This window comes from Staurois parvus, unplaced genomic scaffold (assembly GCF_062004578.1).
Source record: "Staurois parvus isolate SC_StPar_1 unplaced genomic scaffold, SC_StPar_1.0 ptg000437l, whole genome shotgun sequence".
NCBI classification, from domain to species: Eukaryota; Metazoa; Chordata; class Amphibia; order Anura; family Ranidae; genus Staurois; species Staurois parvus.
In genome coordinates this window covers 1,480,587-1,508,580 of record NW_028318233.1, presented here as the reverse complement: position 1 = coordinate 1,508,580, position 27,994 = coordinate 1,480,587, and the positions used below count along the sequence as shown (strand labels likewise).

Genomic DNA, 27,994 nt, shown 5'->3' with positions numbered 1-27,994 from the left:
TAAATAATAAACAAAGGAAAAGAAAACACCTTGCATATTTACCGTGTGATACATTGTTCTTATGACAACACAATGGCTAATTGGTTAGCACTTCCACCTAACAGTACTAGGGTCGGTTTGAACAGTGAGAACCTGCACAGAGTTTGCATGTTCTCACTGTGCCTGCGCGGGCTTCCTTTGCGTACTCCAGTTTTCTCCCAGAGTCAGCGACATGCTACTAGGTTAGTTAGCTCCAGTCTAAATTGTCCCTCGTATGTGTATGTATGAATGTGAGTTAGAGACCTTAGATTGTAAGCTGCTTGAAGGCAGGGACTGATGTGAACGTACAATATATACAGTATAGATGTAAAGCACTGCCTAAATTGATGGCGCTATGTATAGTAAGTACTTGTAATAAATAAAATAAATAGATAATGACACGCTTTTTTTTTTTTTTAGTTTTAGTTTTAAAGGGTAAACCAAAACTTGGACTTTCCTTTTTATTGTATTGCTTAAAATATATTCAGTTGTTTTATTGTCTGTTATCATTTTAATTGCTCAAAAAATATTTTTGTTTTATCCTAAAGTAATTTTTGATGGTATTAGATATTTGGGTGCACATACAGTAAATTGTATACACCTTGTATGACTTAACACTGTGTTACTCTTTTTTTTTATTATATAAGTCTATGAAAGCCAGTGACAGGTCCCCTGTAAATCACTGTTGATAGCATTTTTGTATCTAAAATATTTCTGCATGGCAAGAAATAAAATGTGCTACTCTAGTAAAAATTTGTAGAATGTAATTAAATCTCCTGTCTTGTCACTAGTGAACGGAAGGAAGAAAATGTTTGCATGCTGATCATATCTGTGTACAAGCTGCCGAAACCAATCACCTACATAGGCCTCATCTATCCTAAGGAGTTATGTGTCATCTAAAGTTCAAGCTCACAGATAAACCCTATGTACATGACTTATGTCTTTGCACATCATAGACACAGAATGTGAACAGTTGGTTAGACAACAGGCTTATTAAAGCTGCAGTTGGGCTTCTGAATAATTAAAGCATTTTGGGTACTGTATGGAAGGGTGTACACAAATGAAAATAATCTCTTCTTTGGGGTAAAATCAGTTTTGTGCCCCAAAAATAGTGCTTCTCTCTGTCATCCCTGCAAACATAGTTACCTCTGTTTTGTCCCTGTGGTCTATATAATAGCATTCAACCAGCAGTCTAGAGGAACATTTCTGGTACCACTTCAGCTTGCTAAAGTGAATTCATCATAGAAGTGCATTGCTTTACCAGTAATACTGTAACATAAACCTTAATAGTTCAGTTACTTAAAAATGGGAGATATTGTTTGGAGAAATTTTACATATGGAGGCACAGGTGATAAACTGACCTGTGTAAAGGGGTCCTGAGATGAAGAAAACTAGTATGTATCCACTATAGCCCAATTAAACGTTCAGTTTAAATCAACTAAATACATTTCAGTTGCATCAAAACAAAAGGACTGCAAAGGTCTTAAAGGTTGTTTTCTTTAAAAAGTAGCCATAGCCTGATTAGAAAAGCCTCTCCCTTGCCAGCACGCCAGGACCCTTGCTCTCTATATAGAAGCAGTGGTTTCTCTATAGACATCCCCCTCCAAACAACTTTCCAATTAGCAGGGAACATTATTGAGGCTCTTGTTCCCTGCTGTTTGCAGAGCTCTAGCTCTCAAGGGGGCAGACCTCTACAGAGAGACCACTGTTTCCACACAGAGATCAAGGGTTATTTTCTGCCGAATGTTGGCAGTAGACAGGTTTTCTACTCAGGCTGTGGCTGCATTTTAAATACAAATATCAGTCAGACACACCTTTTGTTTTGATGGACCTGGAATGTATTCAACTGGTTGAAGTAAAATGCTGAATTGGTCTGTTTTGTGTCTTTCTTTGCTCTTTGCCTCTGTGCTCCTTCTGTATCTTTTCCTCACTTTTCTCTTATTGAAGCTGTGTTTTTGTGGGTGAACTGGAGGAGACCACAGAAAGTTTTATCCCACCATAATTAGGTATAGTTATGGCTCAGTAGGCTGAGCAGAGATGAGACTGTGAGCAGATTAGTGTTAGGCATGATCAGACAGGTGTGGTTAAGCAGTACCTATTTATCTGAAATATGGGGGAAATAAGAGGAATAACTTTTTTTTTTATTATTTTTTTGAAGATAAATTAAACAGATTAATTGTAAATTGTTTTGCTTTGATATTAGGAGAGCTTTGTTGAAATGGAGATTAAGTCTGTTCTTCTATATACATTTTGTGTAGAGTGGGGAAGGTTTTGCTTCTCTGGTAAGTTTTCGTGCCATCTCTCCATATTGCATCAATTTCCCCATTACTCTATGTTCTATCAACTACACGGGGAGTGAGAAAAGTGAGGTAACTAAAATATGTTGGATCAAAGTCCATTTATTGTACTTTTAATCATTTATCTACAATTTTTTACTTTCATCGGCAGCAACTGCAAAGTTTGATGCAGCCTAGACATACACTAAGCACAGTGGCAGATTGGTTAGTACTTCTGCCTAGCAGCACTAAGGTCATTGGTTTGAATCCCAACCATGGCAATACCTGCCTGGAGTTTGCATGTTCTCCCTGGGCCTTTGTGGGTTTCCTCCGAGTACTCCGGTTTCCTTCCACACTCTGTAGGCTGGTAGGTTAATTAGCTCCTGTCTAAATTGGCCCTAGTCTGCCGGGCTGCATGCTCAGGGTCTAGTATGGATTTTGGGGGGGTACCCCGAGTCATTTTTTTTTTTGGTGTTGGCTTCCCAGGGGGGGAACCACACAGTGTTTATTTTTTTTAACTGGAACTTTTGTCTACATTCTACTTACAGTAGGAAATTCCGCTGACAGCAGGTGAGTCATGGTTGCTAAGGACGCGGCGGCTGCCCACTCTTTAATGGCCAGCTCTGCTCCAAATGAAACAAAACAAATACCAAAGATACAAAGTGAATTCCGAAAACAAGTAGGTCTATTAACAAATTAATTCTTCAATTAACAAATTAATACAAAAACAAAGCAAAATTTTCCATAGTGCACATGTCTATTGGTGATTCAGTTGTAAGAGGTGTTTCTTTAGGAAATGGTGTGGAATGCTGTCAGAAGAGATAAAAGGCACAATGATTTGTCCCAGAATGATGTGCATTCTATACAGAAGAATATTCAGAATTTGGTCCAGGATCTTCACCAGTTAGGGTGTACTCTTACACTTTCAGAGGTTTTACCTATCCATAATACACAACAAGGGAAAATCCTTTGTGTAGCAGAGTTCAATGTTTGATCAAAAGATTAATGCAAAGCTGAAGGTTTTATTAATCATGATGCTAGTAGGTGGTCTGATACTGAGATGTACAAAAGAGATGGTCTGCATCCCTCACACAAGGGCATTGAACTTCTTAGTATGGAATCCAGGATTTTTTTGGACATGCACTTAAACTGAGAAATGGGGGCAGAGATATAAGCAGGTTAAACCAAATGTGAGAGTTTCTGTTGTTAGGGACTTGGCTGATGGGGTAGATAATTCAGTTAAAGTTTCTGATGTTAAAAATACAGCATTAGATAGCAAAGTTTGTTACATAATGTGCACTAATGCTCATAGTTTAGGCAACAAGCTTTATAAACTGACAGATCATATGTCTAGAGACAATTTGGACGTTGCTGTGATTACAGAGATATGGTTGGAGGATTCAAATGACTGGAAAATTATGATACCAGAGTATACACTATACAGGAAAGAAATAGTAGGAAAGAGAGGAAGCAGATTTGCCCTATATGTCAAAAATAGCTTAAAGCTAAAGTTCATTAAAAAAAAAATAAATGTACTTGAAACCTTCTTCTGGGTCTGACTCCCAACCAGAGAATTGGTGTAGTATACAGACCCCCAGGACAGTCTGGAGATTATGATAATTTGTTGATTGATGAGATAACTCAAATGGCAATTACAGGAAAGATTTTAATTATGACTTCAACATGCCTGACATCAACTGGAATTCTTGAGCCGCAATTACAAGCAGGAGCAGAAATGTAATGGAGGCTCTAAATGGGATTTCTCTGAAACAGATAGGAAAATGCCCAACTTCAGGAGATCATATTCTTGACATAATACTGACAAACGAGGATTGATTGATTGATGTTGAGGTGGGAAAAAATTTGAGTTCTAGTGATCACCAATGTCTTTGGTGTTATATTAAAACAAGACCCAAAAAATCATATTCAAAAACGAAAGTTTTGGATTTCAAAAGGCATATTTTGTTGGAATGGGTGAATTTCTAAAAAAAATTAAGCTGGAGTAAAACGACAGGTGTCAGTAATCAGTGGGTACTAAAGTTTACCATCCTGGAGGCAACTTGATTGTACTGTATGTCAGGAAAATCAATAAGAATATGTATACAAAAAAACCTCCTGTGCTCAGTGTGAAACAGTGTAAAGTTAAATAAAATACAAGTCAAAATGTGACAAACAAATATAAATAAAAAGTGAGAAAGTCAGAAATAAGGGATGCGGCACACTATTCAATGTCCGAATGATTGAGGGATATTTCTGTTAAGCTGATAGAGTTTTATGTATGGTGACAGAACACAGGGATTGTGAGAGGAATTGAAGGTACCTGTAGATCACCTACTTCAAGATTGTGCAGGTCAGTTTCTTATTTGTGTGGACTTATGTGCACTGGTTTACTTCTGAGCACTGATATTACTGCATGGTAATTAATACACATATTGTATATGTAATAAAAGGAATTTGTTACACATGATATAAAGGGACAGTAAATCTATATGTTTTTGTAAATTAGCAAGAGTAAAAGGAAGATAAAACAATATGGTTAAATAAAGAGGTAAGTAGGATAATAAAGCAGAAAAAAAAATCAGCATATAGGAGATTCAAGGAATTAGAACGTGTAGCTGATGATAGGTGCTGTGGACATAGTCTATCTTGATTTCATGAAGCATTTGATACAGTTCCACAAAATGATCTAATAAAAAGTTGTACAAGCTAGGACTTAACCCTGGGGTGGTTCAGTGGATATGTAGTTGTACAAAGGATCGATATCAGAGTGGGGTTGTAAATGGGGTTCATTTGAAACAGAGACCAGTTGCTAGTGGTGTACCACAGAGCTCTGTACTAGGCCTTCTTCCAAACCCAGGGTTTGGTGGGTAAAGTATTAATTTTTGCTGATGACACAAAGGTGTGCAATAGAGTTGATATCTCTGGAAGTGTCTGTAACATGGAACATGATTTCACATTGCTGGAAGATTGGTCAAAGCAGTGGAAACTGCAGTTCAATGTTTCTAAATGGAAAATAATGCACCTAGGGAAAAATAATCCCTTGATAGACTACACTATTGAGCAGAGTCGGATTGGTCCAGTGGGGAGGGGGCAATTCTGATGCCCTGTAAAAAGGCTGCACCTCCTCCACTGAAAACATGCCTAAAGGCTTCCTGGTGAAGAGAAGTAAAAAGTCCCTGACAGTGTCCTACCAAGTGAGGGAGGAGGATGAGGACAGAGCACAGGCCACCCCTCCGGCATGAATGGTATATGCCATGTCCAAGCAGAAGCTAGCTCTCTGCCCTATCAGAGTCTCTGCTCCCCTGACCAGCCCCGACAGAGCCACCCTGGTTCTCGTTGCAGCCACCGGCTGCACCCTGCTGGCCAGTTCGGGAACCCGGAGTCAGTGCAATAGACTCTGTCCAGACCAATCTGCCGGGTGAGCATAGAGTACCTGGAGTGGAGCTTTAGCCTGGGGGTCAGGAGGAGTCAGGTAAGAGGGAGAACAGACGGGGTGCAAAGTCTCTACACCATGGGCCAAAAGTTGCCAGTCAGTCCCTGCTATTGGGGGTACAATGTTGGCATGCACTACAGAGGAAAAACATTTGAGAGTACTTATTTTGGATGACTGCAAAATGAGCATATGCTGTAGCAATGCAATGGGAAAAGCAAATAGAATTCTAGGCTGTATCACTAGAGGGATATCCAGCAGGAGGAAGGAGGTCCTGATACCCATATATAGATTTAAAGTGAGACCCCTTTTAGAATACTATGTCCAGTTGTGGAGACCTCACTTAAAAAAAGATATTGATAAGATAGAACAGGTCAAGAGACAGGCAACAAAAATGATGATAGGTCTGAGGGATAAAACATATCATGAGAGACTTCAGTAATATGTACAGTCTGGAGGAAAGAAGGGAAAAGGGATACATGACTGAAACATTTAAATACAAATAAAAATGTGAATACGGTTCAGAAGGGCTGTTTTTTCAGAAGGAAGTCAAGATCAACAGGAACATGACCTCAAACTAGCAGGAGGAAAATTCAAAAATAGTCTTAGAAAATATAATTTTATTGAAAGAATAGATTATGCTTGGAAAAGACTTCTAGCAGAGGTAGTGATTTAGTCAACAGTAAGTGGATTCAGACATGCTTGGGACAAACATAGATCTACACTCAGACAAAAAATTAAAAAAAAAAAGTAAATAAAGGCATGAATACATAAAAAAAAAAAATATGGGGCAGACTCAATGGATCATCTTTTCTTCTCTTTCTTTTGCTGTCACTCTTCTATGTTAAAATAGTGTCTGTGGGCAAGCTGATACTGTATTACATTTGCAAGTTAGATATTTCCACAAAAATGTTTCTGTTCTTTGACTAACTTTAATGAAGTAATTTCACTCATGGTATATTTAAACATGTGGTGGGAAGTCGTAAACTCTGAAACCAGCTATTTTATTTTTTTAAATTGTAGGAGGTCCTACCTAATAGGACATAATATATAAATAACTTTATGAAGACAGTGGTATCATGTCAAACATCAGTTATGTTTGTAGTATTTTAGAAGCTGTATATTTGTATAAGGTTTTCATAACCCACAATGTATATTTAGAGATATTGCCCTTAAATGTTCCTATATAAAATCTATTACATTTATTTTATGTTTACTGTACATTTAGTTCATTAGCATGCAGAAGTTTTAAGTATTTATTACTGAAGAATAAGCCACCATTATATTTACATGGTTGGTCCTTGTTCTTTTTATTAACAGCATGCAAGACGATAATATAGAAGGCTCTACATCAATTTCTCAGCTTCTGAGAGAGAGCTATCAAGCTGAAACTCTAACGCATCAAGAGAACAGTCTCTGCTCTGGCAAAGTTGATGATATAGGGGGAACAGATGACTTTTCTGATCTTTCTGCCTTCCTGAGCCAGGAGGAATTAGACCAAAGTGTTCATTTGGCAAGACAATCAATTGACCAGGATGGGAAACAAAAAGAAGTGCCAGCTGTTATTAAATGTCCTCCAAGAGAATTAAGAAAACCAACCAAATCTTCTGTAAAACCACCAGTAAGCCAGCCTCTAACCACTGACCAAGAAGAACAGACTAACTTTAGGCAAGAACATGTCATAAAGGGTACAAGCAACTCTGGGGAAGACAGTAAAGATACAAAAAGGCCACAGAGGAATAATCCATATGGAAGTGAGTCAGAGTCTAAGAAAGAGTTTCTAAATAAAGCGGCAGACTTCATAGAAGAGCTTTCTTCACTATTTAAAGCCAACAGTTCCAAACGGATAAGGCCTAAGACATTAAAAAATCGAAGTAGAAAACGTGATTTAAAAAGTGGAACTCTTGAAGAAGACCTCTCTAATTACACCAGCCAGTCAGAAAACCGAGAGAGGCCTGTTTGTCCACCAGTTGATACAGGAATAGATCTGACTGTCTCTGAAGAACCTGAGAGTTTGGAAGCCACTGGACCAGAAACTGATAAGGAGTCTTTGCAAGTAGAAACCAACACTGCTTCCTCTTTTTATTTGGAAGAGACTATTGGGCAGCCTCCAAATTTTATTCAGAAATTAAAAAGTAGGGAAGTTACAGAAGGAAGCAGAGTACAACTTGACTGCATTGTGGTTGGAATTCCTGCTCCAGAAGTAAGGTATAAAAGTGTTGTTTTTTTTTATATAAGATGTAAATGAGAATAATATACAATCCCATCTTAATCAGGTAGAGTCAATTACCACATTACATGTATAAGCAAAACACCTTTACTGCATATTAACTGATGCTGTTATAAGAAATAATGCAAATGCATTATTAAAATTCAATACTAGCAAAAAGTGTTCCAAAAGTCAACAAAGTACAGTACTTTTGGGTTGCTAATTTAGAGCTATATTTACTCTATTCTATGTTCTTTCAAAATATAGGCTTTACTGAAATGGTATTTTGTTTTTTAAAGGTTTTGCAAGAGTAAGATTATCTGCATCTGGTCTGAAATTGTTTTCCAACAGTGATTCATATTTGTGCCATAATTGTTGAGCTATTGGGTTTGATTTACTAAACGTAAACAGGCTGTTCACTTTGCAAGAGAATCTTTCTTTAGTTTAGTGAATGAGGAGAAGTTCTGCTGGCTTCCATCAGCCAATCGCATGCAAGCAAAAATACTGGGTTTTTTTTCCTTGTATGTCGTTGGATATTCTGTGCAAAGTGAATTTTCACTGTATTCACAAAGCTGAGGAAAAATTTTCTTGCAGAGTGATAATTCCCTACAAGTGAACAGCCCATTTACCTTTTGGTAAAACAACCCAATTGAGGATTTGTGAAAGCTTAACTGCATGCTGACTGTCATGTCATTGCAGAGGTGTATATTGGTCAGTTGTACCTTATTACACAATGGTCACTCAACAGTGCAAAGCAGATTTCGCTTTAAAGGGAGGCTAGCATGAACAGTGGCATACCTAGTATATCTGGCACCTGGGATGGATCATTATTTTTTAACTCCCTTCACCCACATCAAAATGATTTTCAGTGATAATCTTGAAATTAAACATCATGCACACTTGGTGGTGGGAGCAGAATTGGCCGGTAGAGGACAAACAGCAACATGAACAGATTTAACATAATATATGAGTCCACCCAACTTGCGGGAGTTTAGAGATGCTATCACCTGCATAGCTGACAACATTTGAAAATTGTTAGAAGGGACACCTTGAACGGATAAAGAAGAAAAATGCAGCCTTCAAATATCTGGAGGCATGGCCATTAAATTGGGGGTTAAAATAAGCCACATCACTGCTGTCTGAGGCAGCAATAATAAGCCCAACATTGGTGTAAGTGGCTGCAACAATCCCATCTCATGGGTGGGTGGGGGAAGTAATGATATACCTCAGCATTGGTGGTCAGTACAAGCTGTAATTCTTCTTAATATTATTATACAGGATATATATTGCGCCAACAGTTTGCTCAGCGCTGTACATTATAATGGGAGACAGTGCACGAGACAGTACAGTAACAATACGATTCAATACACGAGGGGTTCGAGGGCCCTGCTCCTTGGAGCTTACAATCTAGGAGGGGGGGTAGTGGTACAGGAGGAAATAGCTGTGGGGGATGGAGTGATAGGAAGAGTGGAGGAGTTCAGTAATTAACTGAGGGCGGGGTAGGCTTCCCTGAAGAGATAGGTTTTCAGAGTGCGCCTGAAGGTGAGGAGAGTAGGTGATAGTCTGATGGATTGGGGTAGGGAGTTCTAGAGGATGGGGGAAGCCCTGAAGAAGTTCTGGAGACAGGCATGGGAGGAGGAGACCAGGGAACTAGAGAGTAGGAGGTCTTGTGAGGAGCAGAGAGTATGTTTTGGGTGGTATTTGGATACCAGATCGGTGATGTAGTTTGGGGCAGTATTATGAACAGCTTTATACGTCAATGTTAGCATTTTGAATTTTATGTGTTGGGCAATCGGAAGCCAGTGGAGGGATTGGCAGAGAGGGGTGGTGGATACGGAGCGGTTAGTAAGGTGGATGAGTCTGGCCTCAGCATTCAAGATAGACTGAAGCGGGGATAGCCTGCGGTGAGGTAAGCCGATGAGGAGGGAGTTACAGTAGTCTAGGCTTGATATAATGAGGGAGTGAATGAGTTGCTTAGTGGTTTCCGGGGTTAGGAACGGACGTATTTTGGAGATGTTGCGGAGGTGAAGTCTACATGAGTTTGTCAGCAAATGGACCTGGGGCTGGAAGGACAGACTGGAGTCTAGGATGACACCTAGTACTCTGGCTTGAGGGGAGGGACTGATGGTGGTGTTGTTGGTCTTGATGGAGAAATCGGGGGAGGGGGGGTGCGGGCTGGGGTAAAACTAGGAGCTCAGTTTTGGAAAGATTTAGTTTGAGGAAGTGGAGTGACATCCAATCCGATATGTCGCTCAGTAGGCTTGTGATACGGGTGGAGACTGAAGGTGTGAGGTTGGGGGTAGAGAGATAGATTTGCGTGTCGTCGGCATAGAGATGGTAGTTGAAGCCGTGAGAGTGTATCAATTGGCCAAGGGAGGAGGTGTAGATGGAGAAGAGAAGGGGCCCGAGGTCAGAACCTTGAGGGACTCCAACAGAGAGAGGGAGTGAAGAGGAGGTGGCAGCGTTATAGGTAACACTGAAGGAGCGCTGTGATAGATAAGAAGAGAGCCAGGAGAGAGCGGAGTCTCTGAGGCCAACAGAGTGTAGTTTTTTGAGGAGGAGGGGGTGGTCACCCGTGTCGAAAGCCGCAGAGAGGTCAAGGAGTAGGAACACTGAATAGTGGCCATTAGCTTTGGCGGTTGGCAGGTCGTTGGTGAGTTTGAGTAGGGCAGTTTCGGTGAAGTGTAGGGGGCGGAAGCCAGACTGTAGGGGATCAAGGAGGTTGTTGTCGGTGAGGTGGGAACTCAGGCGATTATAGACTAAGCGCTCTAGGAGTTTGGATGTAAGTGGCAGCAGGGAGATGGGTCTAAGGTTGTTCAGGTCGGTGGGATCCAGGGAGGGTTTTTTTAAGTATGGGAGTGATGTGCGCGTGTTTTAGAAGCGAGGGGAATGTGCCAGTAGAGAGGGAAAGATTAAAGATGCTTGTGAGGGAGCGTAGGATGGAGGAAGAGGGTGATCGTAGGAGTTGTGAGGGGACAGGGTCAAGGGGGCAGGTGGTGATGCGGGCTTCAGAGAAGACCTTAGTGACCTCTTCAGTGGTGGCAAAGTCAAAGGAGTGGAGTGTTGAGGGGGTTTTAGTGTGAGGAATGCTAGGTAGGGTGGGAGTCTGGGCAGTGGCGAGGTCGAAGGAGTGGAGCGTTGAGGGGGTTTTAGTGTGAGGGATACTAGGTGGGGTGGAAGTCTGAGCAGTGGCGATGACCCTACAATTCGCATCGATCTTGTTTTTGAAGCGGTTAGCAATCTCGTGGGCGGTGAGTGAGGTACTGGGTGGAGGTGGGGGCGGAGAGAGTAGAGAGTTAAAAGTAGAGAAGAGCCGGCGAGGACTGGAGGAGAAGGTATTAATGAGGGTAACAAAGTCGGCTTGCTTGGCAGCGTGAAGGGAGGAAGTATAGGTTAGGAAGGCAGATTTATATCAGGTGAACGCTTGTTGGGATCTGGTTTTGCCCCATAGTCGCTCCAGTGCATGACTGCGTTGTTTGAGATTTTTGGTATGGTCAGTCTGCCAGGGTTGTAGGGGTCGGGGTCTAATGCTTTGTGTTGTTGGGGGTGCTAGCTAGTCTAGAGCAGCTGATAGCGAGTTGTTATAAACAGTAGTGGCCAGGTCAGGGCAGGACAGGGGAAGAATACTGTCGTAAAGTTGGTCAGCAGCAGAGTGGAAAGGGGGAGGGTTCAGGTCGCAGAGGTTTCTGCCGGTGATAGTTTGACGTTTGGAGGGGTAGGTGTTTGAGGACAAGGAGACTGTGAAGGTGATGAGATTGTGATCAGAGAGGGGAAATGGGATATTTGAGAGGTTATAGGGAGTACAGTGGTGGGAGAAGACAAGGTCTAAGGTATTTCCGTCGGAATGAGTGGAGGACTGAATACACTGCGCTAGCTCAAAAGAAGAGGTTAAGTGGAGGAGTTGGGATGTAGCCGGTTATTAACGTTAATAGGGATGTTGAAGTCTCCGAGGATGATAGTGGGTAACTCAGAGGAGAGAAAGTAGGGTAGCCAGGCGGCGAAGTCGTCGAGAAAGCGGGACACAGGGCCGAGAGGCCGGTAGATCACTGCAACCCTCAGGGAGGTTGGAGAGAATAGCTGGATGCAGTGGGTCTCGAATGAAGAGAAGGATAGAGAGGGAGGGTTAGGGAGGACTTGAAAGGTGCTTAGAGGTGACAGAAGTAGGTCAACTCCGCCTCCTTTCCGCCCGCTGGGCCTGGGTGAGTGGGTCAAGGTGAGGCCTCCATAGGAGAGTGCTGCGGGGGAGGCAGTGTCAGCTGCTTGGAGCCAGGTTTCGGTGAGGACAAGAAGGTTAAGAGAGCGGGACACGAAGAGGTCGTGGATAGCGGTGAGTTTATTGCAGACCGTACGGGTGTTCCAGAGTGCACAGGAGAACGGGAGGGTGGTTTTGGGGAGCAAGGGGACAGATATAAGATTGAGAGGATTGCGGTGATTCCCAGGGGAAAGAGGATGTCTTGTGTGTGGGCGAAGTAGAGGAGTACCAGGGTTCGGGAGATATCCCTAGAGGTTAGGAGGAGAAGAAGGGTGAGGAAGGTGGCATGTGAGCAGGATGTATACGGGCGCACATGCCTTCCAGTCTTGGCGTTAGGGTCAGCAGGAGAGTGGAGTATTAGCAAGAGGTGATGAGAGCAGTAGTGAGGAGATGGGAGCAGTGAGGGAGAGATGTATAGGTTTTTGGGTGGAGCAGAGGGACGGAGAAGTGAGGTTTTGGGAACACAAGAAAGGACTATGAAGAGGAGGAGTAGAGGAGGCATTTAAGGGTGTAGGGAGTGGGTTTCGAAGGGCGCTTGATTGCAGATTGTCTAGTGTGTAGTAGAGTTACTTGTTGTAGTATCCTTCTGCAGCTAGAGTTCTTGTCCTTTGGGTCACGCTGGGCTGGGGTGGGCATGAGTGGTGTCTGGGTGGTCAGATCTGGAGCGTTGTGTGGCTGTTTCTTGCAGGAGGATGTTCATGCTTTTGCGGAGACTTGCTTGGCAGGGTTCAGGGTCCAGGTGGAAGTTCCAGGTTGTACGATGAGGGTTGGCTTGAGGAGGAGAGGGATGGGTGACAGTTGTAGAATTGATGTCCCTTGAAGCCGATGGGGAGAAGCCAATGCACCAGGCCACGGATGACCCCTGGTGACACGGCCGTGGGTGTCCACGGGGAAGACCGCCGGGGTGAGGATGGATGGAGATGGAGGGATGAGGATGGATGGAGATGGAGGTGGCTTGTCAGGGTGCAGGTGTGGGGATGGAAGTGGATGGAGATGATTTACCGGATGCAGGGGACGCTGTAGGGAGCCTCTGGAGTTCACTACTGCCTGGGTGGAGAGCTGGGGCGCCTGAGCCTCGGGCTGAGTGGCCGCGCCATGCCGCAGGGTAATGTCTAAGTGTGATGTGGGGATCGGGTGGTGGTGATACCATACGGGGTCCTGTCGGGGGCCACAGCAACCTGGTCCTGCAAGAGGTGGCTCATGACGCTGGTGGAGAGGGCTAGGGTGCCTGCTTGCTGGTCGTGAGTCCACTGCGGCCTGCTGCTGAGTCTGCTTCCTGCACCTGGGTCTAGTGCTGGGCTGCTTGGAGTGGCCCCTGGGGCCAGTGGAGGGGGCCTGGGGCCTCTGGGAGTCCACCCTGGGAGCGTGCTGAGAGTCCACCCTGAGTCTTGTGCTGGGCTGCTTGGAGGGGCCCTTGGGGCCGATGGAGGGAGCCAGGGGCCGCTGGGAGTCCACCCAGGGAGCGGGGAGTCAGCAGGGTCCGGGGGACGGAGGGGCGGCGTTCTGATCCGACGGTCGGCGTTCCAGGCTAGCCGTGGATTAAATCGAGGCCGCGGCTTCATAGGGCGCGGTAGGCCGCAATTCCCGAGGCCCCGGGATTGTCCCAGAAGTGGCCCGGCATCCCTCCCTGGGTGCTCATCGGGGACGCAGGGTCACCAGGGCCCCCTTGGAGTCCGGATGGCAGCGGATGGGGACTTGGTGACAGAGCTCCTTTTCAGCATACTGCTCCATCAACATGTTCAAAGGCCAAAGTAATAATACCATTTCCACACACTCACACACTGTACCCACCATCATGAAATATACAGCACTGTGAAAAAGTATTTGCCCACGTCTTGATTTTGTTTCTGCATATTTGCCACACCTAAATGATTCAGATCATCAATCAAATCCTAATATTACACAAAGATAACCCGAATAACTACAAAATGCAACTTTTAAATGATGATTTAATTTATTAAGGGGAAAAAGCTGTCCATACTTGCTTGGTCCTATGTGAAAAAGTAATCACCTCTACACCTAATAACTGGTTGTGCCATCCTTGATGGCAACAACTGCAATCAAGCGTTTGTGATTGCAATGGGCTTGTATATCGCTGTGGAGGAAATTTGGCCCACTCTTCTCTGCAAAATTGTTTTTATTCAGCCACACTGAAGGGTTTTGGGCATGAATGGCCTCTTTAAAGTCATGCCACAACATCTCAATCGGATTTAAGTCCGAACTTTGTCTAGACCACTCCAAAATCTCAATTTTGCTGGGGTTTTTTAAACCATTCAGAGATGGACCCAAGTGCGATTGAGGTCACGAACTGATGGCTGGACATTCTCCTTCAGCATTTTCTGGTAGAGTGCAGAATTCATGGTTATGGCATCAGTTATGGCAAGTTGCCCAGGTCCTGAAGCTGCAAAGCAGTCCCAGACCATCACACTACCCCACCATGTTTGACTGTTGGTATGATGTTCTTTTTATGAAATGCTGTGTTAGATTTATGTCAGATGTAATGGGATGCACACCTTCCAAAAAGGTAAACTTTTGTCTCATCAGTGCATAGAATATTTGGCCAAAAGTCTTGGGGATAATCATGATGTTTTTGGCAAATGTGAGCCTTTATGTTCTTTTTGGTTAGCAGTGGCTTTCACCTTGGCCAAGTCTCTTTCTTATTGTTGAATCAAGAACACTGACCTTAACTGAGGCAAGTGAAGACTTCCGTTCTTTAGATGTTTTTCTGGATTTTTCTATGACCTCGAGGGTGAGTCTTCCTTGTGCCCTTGGAGCACCTGCCTGTCCTGGTAAGGTTCACCACAGTTCCAAGTTTTCTCCATTTGTGGATAATGGCTTTTACCCTGGTTCGCTGAAGTCCAAAAGCCTTAGAAACTGCTTTGTAACCCTTTCCAGACTGATATATGTCAATTACGTTCTCTTCTGTTCTTGATTTTCTTTAGATTGCAGCATGTTGTGTTGCTTTTTGAGATCTTTTAAGCATGCTTCACTTTGTCAGATATCTTCTATGTAAGTGATTTCTTAATTCAACAGGTCTAGCAGTAGTCAGGCCTTGGTGTGGCAGTTGAAATTTAACTCAGCTTTCCAAAAAATGTGATTAATCACAATTCATTCATGGTTTTGCAAGGGGGGGGCAATTACTTTTTCACATAGGACCAGGCAGGTTTGAACAGATTTTTTCTGTTAATAAATGCAATCATCATTTAAGAACTGTATTTTGTATTTACTTTGGTTTTCTTTGTGTAATATTGATATTTGTTTGATGATCTGAATGATTTAAGTGTGACAAATATGCAGAAAAATCAGGAAGGGGTAAATACTTTTTCAAAGAACTGAAAATCTACTATCGGACAGAGGTCACTGCACCTGACAGTCCCAGCTTCTTTCTGTGCTAGGTACTGTATTGCAGAGGGTATTCAGTACTTAGCACACCAGTACCACTCTGCATGTCACCAGCAGCTGCACCAGGGCCCCTTCCAAGTGACAATACCTGGTGCAGACCACCTCCTCCCTCAGGAACGCCACTGAGAATAATTTAAGGAAAATAGTGAATGTTTACAAAAGTTTTTGTGTCACTTTTTTATTATTTGTGTAAAATGTTCATGTTTGAAATACCCACACCACAACACAGCGTATTCTGCACTATTCAAATAGTCATCCTGGCTGCAGCTGCTCAGAGTGGACTGCATCTCTAAAATTATACTTCATACAGAGTTGTATGAACTAAAGATGGGGAGGTTGGGTTTTTCTCCTTTGAGTCATTTAGCTGTGTTCACGTTCTGAATACAGTAAAGGATCAAGTTATAATCTTATTTCATATAATAGCAAGGAACTGAGAGAGCCTTCTTCATTGATAGTACACAGGATTCAGGGGAAAAATGTGCAATGAATGTTTCATTGAACTAACACACATTTAATATGAATAAGAGCCATTTGTTCAGTGTGGTATGCAAACCCTTTCTGTAAGAGTAATGCATGTATGTACTGGATGCAGGGGTGAACTGACAACTCATGGGGCCCCCGGGCAATAGGGGATCATGGGGCCCCTGTGTCCTCACCCACACTCAAACCACACCCAAAAAAGCCTATGAAAGGTACCAGGGACATCTCATTGGGCCCCCTACTGACCCCGGGCCCTCGGGCAGTGCCTGAGTTCCCCAATGGTCAATCTGCCCCTGACTGGATGGCATTAGCAGGGGCGGAGCATGCGAGTCAACAACCTGACAACTGCTGACTGCTGACTACATGAGCATGACGTGCAGGCAAAAGGGGAAGTGTGCATGCAGGAGGGCTGATGGGTGAATCAATATTAAGTAGTCACTGGAACATGAACAACCACTGATAAGTGACTGTGATCACCCCAACTGCCCTTGCTAAATATAATGGAAGGAGTGATTAGTAAGATTAAGAAGGCAATTTTCATAAAGCATTTCACTGCTTTTGCCCTATTATTTTCTTTTTTCTGAGTGTGTTGTCAGCAATTGTAACATGCGGCAGACACACTCTGACTGCTTGCTAAACACATACAAAAAACTGCATTTTGTTTTTAGGTATTTACTAAGATACTGAACTAGTTAGCACCTAGACTAAGCAGCAAACCTATTTCACTGTTAAATTTGGTCAATAATTTAGTTATGCACTACACCTGTAGGTGTTTTCACTATGTTGCATTTGTGACTGCATTACATTAGTAATAAAAATGGTTTGCACTGCTTACTGACTCTTGATGTTTTTAAATGAGAATGAAAACCAAATCAGCTAATTTTTTGCATGAATAAATTTATAATTTAAATGGAACTTCGGGTAAATTGTGAATTTGCTTTCATGCTTGGAAAAACATCTGTCTTTGTAGTATACTGTGACCCCAGCCCACCCTGCAGCTCCAGGATAAAGTGCTGCAAGTAAAAAGTTAACTTGAAATTAAGCAAAACTCTATTCTAACACTGAGGCCAAAAAAAATGATGTATGATAAAATGTATAGTACACTAATAGTCATCGTGATCTAAAAAAATTTGCAACAAAATAAAATCTCTAGTGATTCACAGACACCAGATTTCTATTAGTATGTAGAAACTATGTTTTCTGATTGCTCAACATAATTCTATATGAATAGATGAGCAGAGATAGCAAACGACCCTTGATAATAAATAACCTCCAAATGAGTAAGCAATGACTGACAGAAAAAGATCACAACAGGTTTCTTTCTTTACCACCTGTCAGCCAGTGAAACCTCAACATTTTACATGTACTGTACACTGCACTTAAGGTTTATTATGAAACTTTATTCCATCCAAACATGTTTTCTTTTATTAGATTGGGAAAGATAAACACCATGATCATATTTTAGTGCATATCATTTCAGGCCAGTGGAGCTTTCACTGACTCATGGTGCTTTAATGCCCGTTCTGATCAGTTGCTATTCACTTAATACGTGTAGAAAAAAGATACAGAGGAAAGTGGATTTTTCAAAAACTGAACAGATCATCATTTGCTATTTTATCAGCTACATTCCGGGAAGGAACACATGTTTTACTAATATTAAATTTCAAGGCATGCCATATGTTTCTTCTGCTGGTGGATGCTATGACCACCTCTGTAGGGTAGGTAATGTTATCTAGTTAGTAAGGTGACCCATTTCCCTATGCTTTGTAGAATTTCACAATATCACTTACCATGGAGGTCTTTTGAGAATCACTGTTTCTTAGTCGTTTAAATGCGTTTATGAAAAGTAATTTCCAGTTTGCCAAATCTAGAAGCCTGAAGGGATTTTTAGTGATCTTGTGAATATGGATTTCTGTTAATTCACACAACTACCAAAAAGGATCCAACATTAAAGTGTAACTAAAGACAAACTTTTTTTTAGTTTTGGATAGAGTGAAGCTGGACTAGAACACCTGTCAGATTTCTATTGATGTTTGTGTCTCTGTTAGGGAGAGCCATCCTCTCTATGGGGGATATTTACTAAAACTTCATGGTTGAAAATCTGGTGCAGCATTGCATAGAAAATAATCAGCTTCCAAATATTATTGTGAAAACTTAATTGAACAAGCTAAAGTTAGATGCTGATTGGCGACCATGCACAACTGCCCCAGATTCTGTGTGCACCAGTTTTAGTAAATCTCACCCTACTTGTCCTTTTACCAATCACCAGAACAGGAACAGCAGGGATATCTTCAAATGGGGGCACTAGTTTTGTTGACCCTGGTGAGAAAGGATTCCCTCACTTTGTTGGGATTTCTTCCCACTTCCTAATTGGCTATGAGGCAAGTAGTGAAGGGAAATCTCCTGAATAGGACACAATGGGCAAAAACTGACAGGGCTTATAACCCTCTACTACCCTTTCCAAAATGAAAAAAAAACCAAACATTTTGCCTTTGACTCTACTTGAAGGCATCAGCAGTTTGTTTTTTTCCTTTGAAAGCCTATCAGATACTTGGCTCGAAGGATTTGTTCAGTTCTGCTCCCCCATGTTACATAGGTAGATGTTTTGCCAAAAAATTGTATTATTTTTGGCAGAACACTCACTTCTGTCACATGGTATTAGGATTTCCCTAGACTTTTATGGAAAAGCAATGTTGCAATACCCTGTGGAGCACAGGCTGTTAAGAAAACTGCAGTGTACAAAAAAAGAAAAACATCACAGGGCCACCTTCCTTTATTTAACCTTTCCTTCTCTTAGTATGGCTTAAAAATGTTGCCAGTAGTTTACAAAAATCTTCTGAAATTGATGCCTGCGTAAAGAAAAAATGTATACAGTATTTTGGAATTATGGTAATTGAACAGTTGCACACAATACTTATGCTTAGTTCCACTAGCTTGAATTATTGTTTCTATATTTTCTCACATATTTTAAGAATAGTTTACATTTCATGGAACTATATTTCATCCAATTTTCTGTATGATTTAGAAACTGACCATAAGACTGGTGAGTATCATAATTTGCCCATGGATCACCTAAATCACAAATTTGCTTTCTTGTGTCAGAAAAAAAACAACTGTATTGGCTGATGTAGGGAGGAAAGTTTTGCAATATCTGTCTTTGAATTAATGATTTTAAACGAGCAGAATACTTCATGCATGTAGATGTAGACCCTTCATCAGTGGGAGTGTGAAACAACTCTTATTACAAAATTTAAATAGTACATATTATGCTTCAGAAGACAGCATCTGTTTTGTATTGTGATGTTACTTGATTTTTAAGTGATTCTTCAACAAAAATAGATAACTGTTCACAACCTGTTTATGCTGTTTTCTTGGCATATATGTGATTGCTGTAGATATTTTCATTTGCATAAACGTTGTTACAGTTTCTATTTGCATATAAATTGTTACATATTTGCTTTGTCTTTTTGCTGCTCTATTACTGTTTGCTGAGGGTCCATTGGTGATGCATAAAACATTATATTTGTAAAACGAATCCCCGGTGGAGCTGCTGTATTGTGTAGGTCCCTCTTCCCTGTTTCAGTACACACCTGCTCCCCAGGCTCCCAAACTGTCCATCCATAGAGTGGACAGATTTAACCCACACATCCATGGTGGCAGCCTGCCAATCACCAGTCTCTCGTGCCCATTTTATAGTGGTTGGTCCAGTTCCTTGGCTGCAGTAGCAGCCTTTACTGTCCCTCTTGCTCTCCTCTCCCTGCAGTAGTCCATCCAGGCAGTCCATGTGGCAAGGAAAGAAACACTGTACTGGATGGCTCAAAGAAGCCGCCACCTGGTAGGCACCAAACATTTATCATAGGGCATAATAATTTGTGTTTTTACATCAAAAGCCAATTATATGCCCAAATCCCCAAAAATTCATTGCAGATTGTGACAAAATCTTCAAGAGCAGGAGAAAATAATTAAATACATGATACTATGACAGTATTTTACAGTTGTGAAAAAAAGTTTGTAACTCTGTGGATTCCTGTAATTATGGGTTCTAAAATGTGATCTTATCTTTATTTAAGTCAATATATAAAAATAGTGAACACACACATGTTACATTGCTTTATTGCATGTTAAATTGTTTAATCAAGAAAGTCAACCTTTCTCAACCTTTTTAGCCCAAAGGATTCCCTTAAAATAATTTTAAGGTCTCATGGAGCCCCTGCTAAAAAAAATCACTGGGGATGTTGAGTAAATGTCCACTACATACATTGATGGTCATTGGGAAAAATATCCCCTTTTCAGTGGTGGTCAGAATCCCACATTTGCAGACAGCTAAAAAGATCATTTGCTCTGCCAAGTGGCGTTAGTCCTGGAACTATGCAAGCACCATCAGGTGAGAGGTTAATCAGCCAAAGCTCAGAAAACCCCTAGCAAATCCTAGCGGAACCCTCGGATTCCATGGAACCCTGATTGAGAATGGTTGGTTGACAAACCCTTGTTGAGACATTGCACTTTAATCTCTAGTATAGTGACACCTGGAAAACAGACTAATGGGAGTCAGATGTCCCAATCAATGAGTCAAGCATGGATTGAACCTGCTGTGCTGTATGCTATGAATTTGCCATATACCTTGGTGAAAATTTTTTTAGAGGACCTTAGAAGGGGAGTTATTGAAGCTTATTCAACTGGAACGAATTACAGCGGAAAAAAGACATGGGTATCTATCGGTCCACACTTGTTTACAAGTGGAAGCAATTTTGCAAAATTTGTATCACAGAAATAGGTATTCTAGTCCTACTTGACTGCCCCTTGTCTACCAGGTTAACCTCTCCTATTCAGGTCGATCTTGAATCTCCCATTACATTAGAGGAACTTCAAATTGCAGTGAACGCCACCAAAATGGGCAAATCTTCCAGGCCTTACATTACAATATTACAGACTCTTATTCCCCTCCTTAGGCCCCAACATGGTCAAAATGTTTAATGCATTATGTTCTGCAACCTCCTTTTTACCCAAAACCCTAAAAGCTCACATTTCGGTCCCCCCCAAAGAGGGTAAAAACCCTTCCTCATGTGGCAACTACAGTCCGACAACGTGGCTGAATGTTGATTCAAGGTTGTTTACTAAACTTTTGGCCTTCTGTCTTCAAAAGCACCTCCCAGATCTGATTAATTTTGGTCAAGTTGGGTTCATTCCAATGCATGAGGTGCTGCACAATACAGTAAAGGTTCTGAACTTGATCCACATAGCCAACCAAACTCATACACTTTGTGTATTTTTGGGCGTTGTTGCCAAGAAGGCCTTTTAATTGGCGATTTTTGTTTGCAGTTTTGTGTCACATAGGACTTGGGGACACAATGCTTAATTGGATATCTAATGTTTACTCTTCACAGATGGCATCGGTCAGGGCCGAGTTCTGTCAGACCTTTTCCCTATCACCAATGGGACTCGACAGGCATGCCCCCTCTCTTCTCCTATCTTTGTGTTTACACTAGGGCGCTTCCTTTGTGAGATCTGCATGAATCCTGATGTCACAGGCCTTACTGTAGGGAACTTCCAACACAAGATATCAGCATATCCATATGACACGCTTTTCTCCCTCACCAACCCTGTGATAGCGCTCCCTAACCTTCTCTGTGAATCTGAATTCTATGTAACTTTGTCCAACTTCAAAATTAACTTCACCAAACCAGAGGCAATGGGAGTGGCGATACCACCTTCTCTCCTTCGGATCTTGCAGCTTAACTTCTGCTTTAAGTGGACAGACTCAGCTCTGAAAAATCTTGGTACATTTATACCCTCCCATCTGCAGGGTTCACACTATCTTGAGGATGTGGCATATAAACTCGTAATAATAATAATAATAATAATAATAATACCTCTTCCAGATCCTGCCTATCGCTATACCCCTTCAATATTTTACACAAATCCAATCAATTTTTGCTGAGTTCATCTGGGCCCACAAACAACCTCGAATCCACCGCCACCTATTGACATGGCCAAAACGCCACGGTGGACTGGCCTTCCCAGATCTACAAAAATACTACCAAGCAGCTCACTTAAACAGATTAGTTGAATGGTGTCAGCATTCGGACCTTAAGCTCTGGCCCAAACTGGAGCAGGCACAAACCAATGTCCCTTTACATAGAGCACCATAGTGTTATGGAGCCTTGTCTCCGGCTTTCAAATCACACCCTAGGAACCACAACTCGGCTTTTCTCTTCTGCTAAGCTGACATCCACTGATTCTACACTTTTTCTATCCTGGGCAATCCACACTTTCTACCCAGCCTTCAAGCTGGATGTTTTCATACCTTGCTGGTATCTGGGCAGTTCCAGGCATCCCACTTTCTGACAGCAGAAGACTGGCCTTCCCTTCGACTGCTGATGAACTCCACAGGTCCCTTCTGTTTGGACTTTTCTAAGGTTTTACAGCTACATCACTTTTTGCAATCTCTTCCACCCCCACACACTTTTTGTCGCCAACTCACCACATAAGAGGAGTACTGTTCCGATCAGGAAACTCTCCCTCATGCGCTCTCAAAGGTTTATTCTCTATTGGTGATGCCCTCCGAAGACCAACACCTGCCCTCCATTGGAAAATTGGAATCTGGGTGGAACGTTCAAAACAGTTCAACAGACTAATATTATAAGATTTGCCTTAAAATCTTTGATTTGTATGAGAATTCAGGAAACCAACTTCAAAATTCTGACCCAGTGGTATCACACACCATCACTTTTACATAAACTCTTTCCAAATACTTCTGATTATTGCTGGCAATTCCAGGAGAAATGGGTGATGATGCTCCACATCTTTTGGTCTTGCCCCAAATTGCATCATTATTTTGAAGAGATCCAGAAGATTGCCCAAAAATTTACTGACTATAAGGTCTCGGAGAACTTTCTTTCTCCTTCATGTCTCTGCCAAAATTTATAAGAAGTCCGTACTTCGTCTTTTTGTCAATGCAGGTAAATCATGTATTTTCCTTACCCGGAAATGCACCCAACCACCGACCATTGTCCTAAGGTAGAAAAACTGAATCTTATGGAAGATCTGGCTCTCTCAGCACATCATATACCAAAACCTGGACATTGTGGAACATGTTTGTCTACTGCAAAGAAGGTAAGGCTCTTCTTGACACAAGCTCTGCCAGTTGAGAGAGCCGGGGATAGTCTTCCCCAGAGCTCCCCAACTCCCCCCCCCCAAAAAAAAACCCATTCCCCCCTTCCCTTTCTCCCTCTCCCCCCCTCTTTTTTTTTCTTTACCTGTCTCTCTTCTTTTCATCTATCATCTTTTTCTTCTTTTGCTCTTACTTTCTTTCTTTCTTTCTTTCTTTCTTTCCATATAACACACTAAAATTAAGATAGTTGTCCTAAGGACTTTACATATACATCAGTTTTGCTAATATGGGTTCCACATAATCTTTATCAATCGGGATGTACCTCTGGTCAGCTTTGGATTTGTATCATTTTTAAATGACTTGTAGAACCTATATAGGCTTTGGACCTTATGCTGTTGTGTTGCATTGCAGTTCTTTATTTATCATACATATATATATGGTCACTCCATGTTAAAAGGTGTATTGAATTTTGCATTGTCTTCTTTAAATGTTGGAGACTGCCTTTTAGATAAATAAACAATTTGTAAAAATAAATAGGAAATAGGCATTCTGCAATAATCAGTGCAAAACTATATACTTTAAAAGGGTTCAAACAAGGAGAAATCAGAGGGCACCTCTGCTCAGACAGACCCATAGCTTGCTGGAGATCATAAGCTCTTAAGAGTAGAAGCAGAACTCTATATGTATATAGAAGGAGACAGAAAGGCACTTCTAAGTGCAGTATTCCACTTGCTTTATTTAAGGAGAATACTTAAAACACTTATGGAATCAAGGGTGTAAACAGGCTCATCAGAGTATTACTCCTGTGCGGGGTTCCTGTCACTGCATGTCTCTACCATGCTGTGCTGGACAGAACCTGCAGGAGGAGCAGAGAGCACAGATCCAAGATGTCTGCCACTCTTCTGGGATCACTCGTGGAAGGTCAGGAGCGGCGGTGATGCGCTTCAGAGCATGCACGGAAGGTTCCTTCATCAAGACCTCACCCTCTTAATGAAGGAGCCTTCCATGCATGCTACAAAATGCATCACTACCCCCTCCTGACGTCACTTCTGACCGATGCATTCCATGCAGACGTTGTGCGTTCCACAAGTGATCCTGGAAGAGCAGCGACCTGTGCTCTCTGCTCCCCCTGCAGTTGCTGGCCAGCACAGCATGAGAGAGAAGACATGTAGTGACAGGAACACCGCACAGGAGTAATATTCTGATGAGCCTATTTACACCCTTAATTCTGCAAGTGTTTTTAACCGTTGTCCTGTTCTAATAAAGCAAGTGGAATACTGCATTTAGAAGCACCTTTCTGTTTCCTTCCATATACTTTAAAGGGTAACTCCACTTTTGTGGGAAAAAATAGCAAATTTAAAAAAAAATAATATAGCATATACAATTATGACACAAGATACAAGTCAGATTTCAGGCATCCCCTGCAACAAAAAATGTCATTTTTGTTGAGATGCTCCCAATAGGATATCACATCCAAAGGGATGCTGACCCTGCAATTTTCCTCATTAGAACCCTGCAGGTGCAGCAGCTGATTGATAATTAGGAAATCACGCCCAATAGCTTCACTTTCCACATGGACACAGACAAACAAACAGCTCTATCTTCAAAATAACAAAAGGTAGGAATCTGCAACAAAGTTTGTTGCAATGTACATAGATCCCCCAGAAGCAGGGGTGTATTTACTACAAGGCACACAAGGCATTTGCCTAGGGCGGCATTTTTCAGGGGGGGCAGCACTGCCCCTTGGAAGAAGGGATGGACGAAGGAACACACATGGCATGGGGACCTGGTGGGTTCTGAGAGATGTTGTGGGTTTCGTGACAGTGTATGTACAGCCCGACTCTCATTCCTGGGGATGTCTGGAGCTGTGAAGGTGAGTTCCTTTCTCTCTCTCGCCATGGGGGATGGTGTGGGGGGCAGTGGTAGTGGAAGGTTTGGGTGGAGGGCAGGGATGCTCTTGGTTAATGTCAGGCTCTTTCTGCAGGGGGGGGGGGGAGCGTCAATTTTTGTGTTGCCTAGGGCAGCATAAATCTTACATACATCCACTGCCCAGAAGGGAAGGTTTTTTTTCTAAACAAAAGGGGAATTACTCTTTAACCTCCCTGGCGGTATTCCCTAGTGTAGCTCGGGGTAAAGTTTCTGTACCAAAAGCGGTAACCCCGAGCTACATTTGGGCTTACCATGTGGCGCTGCATAGGGAGTCCCTGCAGAGCTTACCTTGTCCTTCGTTCCCGCAATGTCCCCCCTGCAGCGTCCCCGGCCATCTCCTCTGGCTGATGCCGGCATCCGGCTTCTGTGTTCAGGTCCCTGTGACGTCAGGACTTACGGCCGCCGGCGGCGTGGGGGAAATTTGAAAATTTTAAAAAAAATGTCAAAAGCGGTTTTAGACCGGCTAGAGAACAGTGATAGTAAATCAGAACCACTTGCAGAATTGAGTGATAATGATTCGTGGAGAAATTCGTCATCAGACACTGAAAACAATTTTGCGACTTTGCTCAGTGATGTGCGAACTTGGCGCTATATTTCAAATTTCAATGTTTTTGGTTTGATTATATTATTGAATTAAATGTATTATTATTATATTATTATTTTTAATGATTATTTATTAAATTATAATTTATGATTTTGTGTTTCAAATTTTATCATACCCGGGATGTTTAATAGACTCTTGTTCGGACAGATTTCAGTGAGTTATTCCTAAATATTACAGCCTACAATAAAAAAACTACATATTTCCATGCAAAATAATGGTACCGCTTTCAGCACCAAAAATCTGAAATAATCATACCGCCAGGGAGGTTAAAGTACTTGAACAGGCAACAAAAAAACATCTTTTGCACTTATAACTAATGAAGGATGTTCCATGAATGAAAAAATATGTTTCTATAATTTGTCCGTTCATGGTTCATATCTATGTGCAGCAGTTTTACGTGAAAGGCAAAGGTAAACTATAAGGGGCCATTCATACCTACACGTGTGTGTTACTATGCTCACTTTGTGTGCACAGAACAGCGTGAATCTAGTTGTACAATAAATATATATATATATGAATAGGGTGTACTTTTTAAAGTAATAAGACTGACACTTGATTATGACTGTATTAAGATCAGTTTAGGCTCAAAAGGATGTCCGTCAATGTGAACTTAGTTTATATTCTTATATTATTATTTTTAACAGCAGTGTATTTGTGGTTTTCCAGGACGGATGCTTTCTGACAGCTGTTCTTGCTAGTAAATCTTGCTAGTAAAATGAGTGGTTTATTTAGATCTATCTAAGAAGCAATTGAACTTTAGATATGCAGTGTTGTATATTATTAAGGTTGTACTAAAATATTACTGTATGTAGGAAAATGCATGGTTGACAAATGTTTCTCAATCTAATACTCCAGAGCTAAAAATAGTCCATTCTTTTTAGATGCTTTCACAGAATCACAGGTAAAACAACCAAGGGAATTAACTAAGCTTCCTGAACATTATTATGGTGCAGAAAACTGTCAGGAGTGGTGTTTACTGTCAGGAGTTTTCTTTAGAAAATCGGAAATTTAGTGCATTTTGTAATGCAATGGTGCCACCATTGATTTCAAAATTCGACAAATCTTCAATTTCACCTCATGTTGCAGAAAATAATTTTCATGGCTGGGAATATTCTTTTCTTTCCAGGTCACAACTTATTTTGTTTCTTTATTATATTTCTCACACGATTCTCCCAACATTGATTAGAGACTTGTTAGTTTTTCAAAACATTTCCAACATGCCTGATCACTCAAATTTGATGGCAGCAAAAAAAAACGTTGATGCTGCATCCTACTAACGGTGCGAAATACAAAAGAAAATTCTTAGTTACGATTTTCGAAAGAAAATTTGTTCGGAATTCGACCCATGTATGGCCTACATAGGAAATAGGCCTGTTCCAGGTCTATCTGAACCACCTTTGCCAGTTTCTATATCAGAGTGAAATAGAAACTAGCACAGGTCTTCCCATATTAACAGAGGAAATAGAGCAGTTTTCCATATAGAAACTGCTGCAGATTCCTTTCAGGTGTGATTGACAGCACACATCCCTCACTCTGCCTGTTTAGTGATTACACAACACAAGCAGAGCTTACAGAGTAAACAACCCTCCAACACCTTCCTGCTCTGAGCCAAGTAGGGGGCTCAGACATCAGAGATATCAAAGCATGCATCTCTAGTTCTTCGTTCTCTGTGCTGACCGACACAGCAGAACAGAGAACTGATCTCTCCTAATTAACAAAAGGGATTGTGACCCTTTTATTAATTAGAAGCAGCATTGGCTCCATTTTTTATGTTTAGAAGAGTAGTGCAAGCTTGTGCTTGCACCACTCTTTGCTCATTTTTTGTTAATTCCACTGTGCAACTACAAATAAATGAAGAAAACAGGGACAGTAGCAGGGGTATGCAGGAGAGTTAAATCACTTTTATCAGTTTTTGTTTAGTAAAAATGCATGTAGTCACTGTGAGTGTTAATAAGTACCATGATGCGTGTTTCTGCAGGTTGACAAATGTTTTTAGCACACACCGATGTATGTATACGGTACTTCACTGTGTGCTTTTGCTTGTTTTTGCATGACAAAAAGAAAAATATATCTCCAGTTTATATAATAAGGTGTGTTAAACACTACATTGACTGCATTATCATATACACTATATTATCAAAAGTATTGGGACACCTGCCTTTACATGCTCATGAACTTTAATGGAATCTTAGTCTTAGTCTGTAGGGTTCAATATTGAGTTGGCCCACCCTTTGCAGCTATAACATCTTCAACTCTTCTGGAAAGGCTGTCCACAAGGTTTAG

At 41.7% G+C, this 27,994-nt stretch overlaps 1 protein-coding gene across 5 annotated transcripts in view; it reads left to right on the top strand.

Annotated features, from left to right (window-relative positions):
• MYPN (myopalladin) overlaps positions 1 to 27,994 on the top strand; it is a 186,931-nt gene that overhangs the window by 96,076 nt on the left and 62,861 nt on the right. For all 5 annotated transcript variants that reach the window (XM_089687761.1, XM_089687758.1, XM_089687762.1 and 2 more), the window contains one exon: positions 7,045 to 7,932. In XM_089687761.1, coding sequence (XP_089543887.1) covers positions 7,046 to 7,932 — 887 coding nt within the window. In that variant the 5' untranslated portion in view covers position 7,045. The remainder of the gene's footprint in view (positions 1 to 7,044; positions 7,933 to 27,994) is intronic.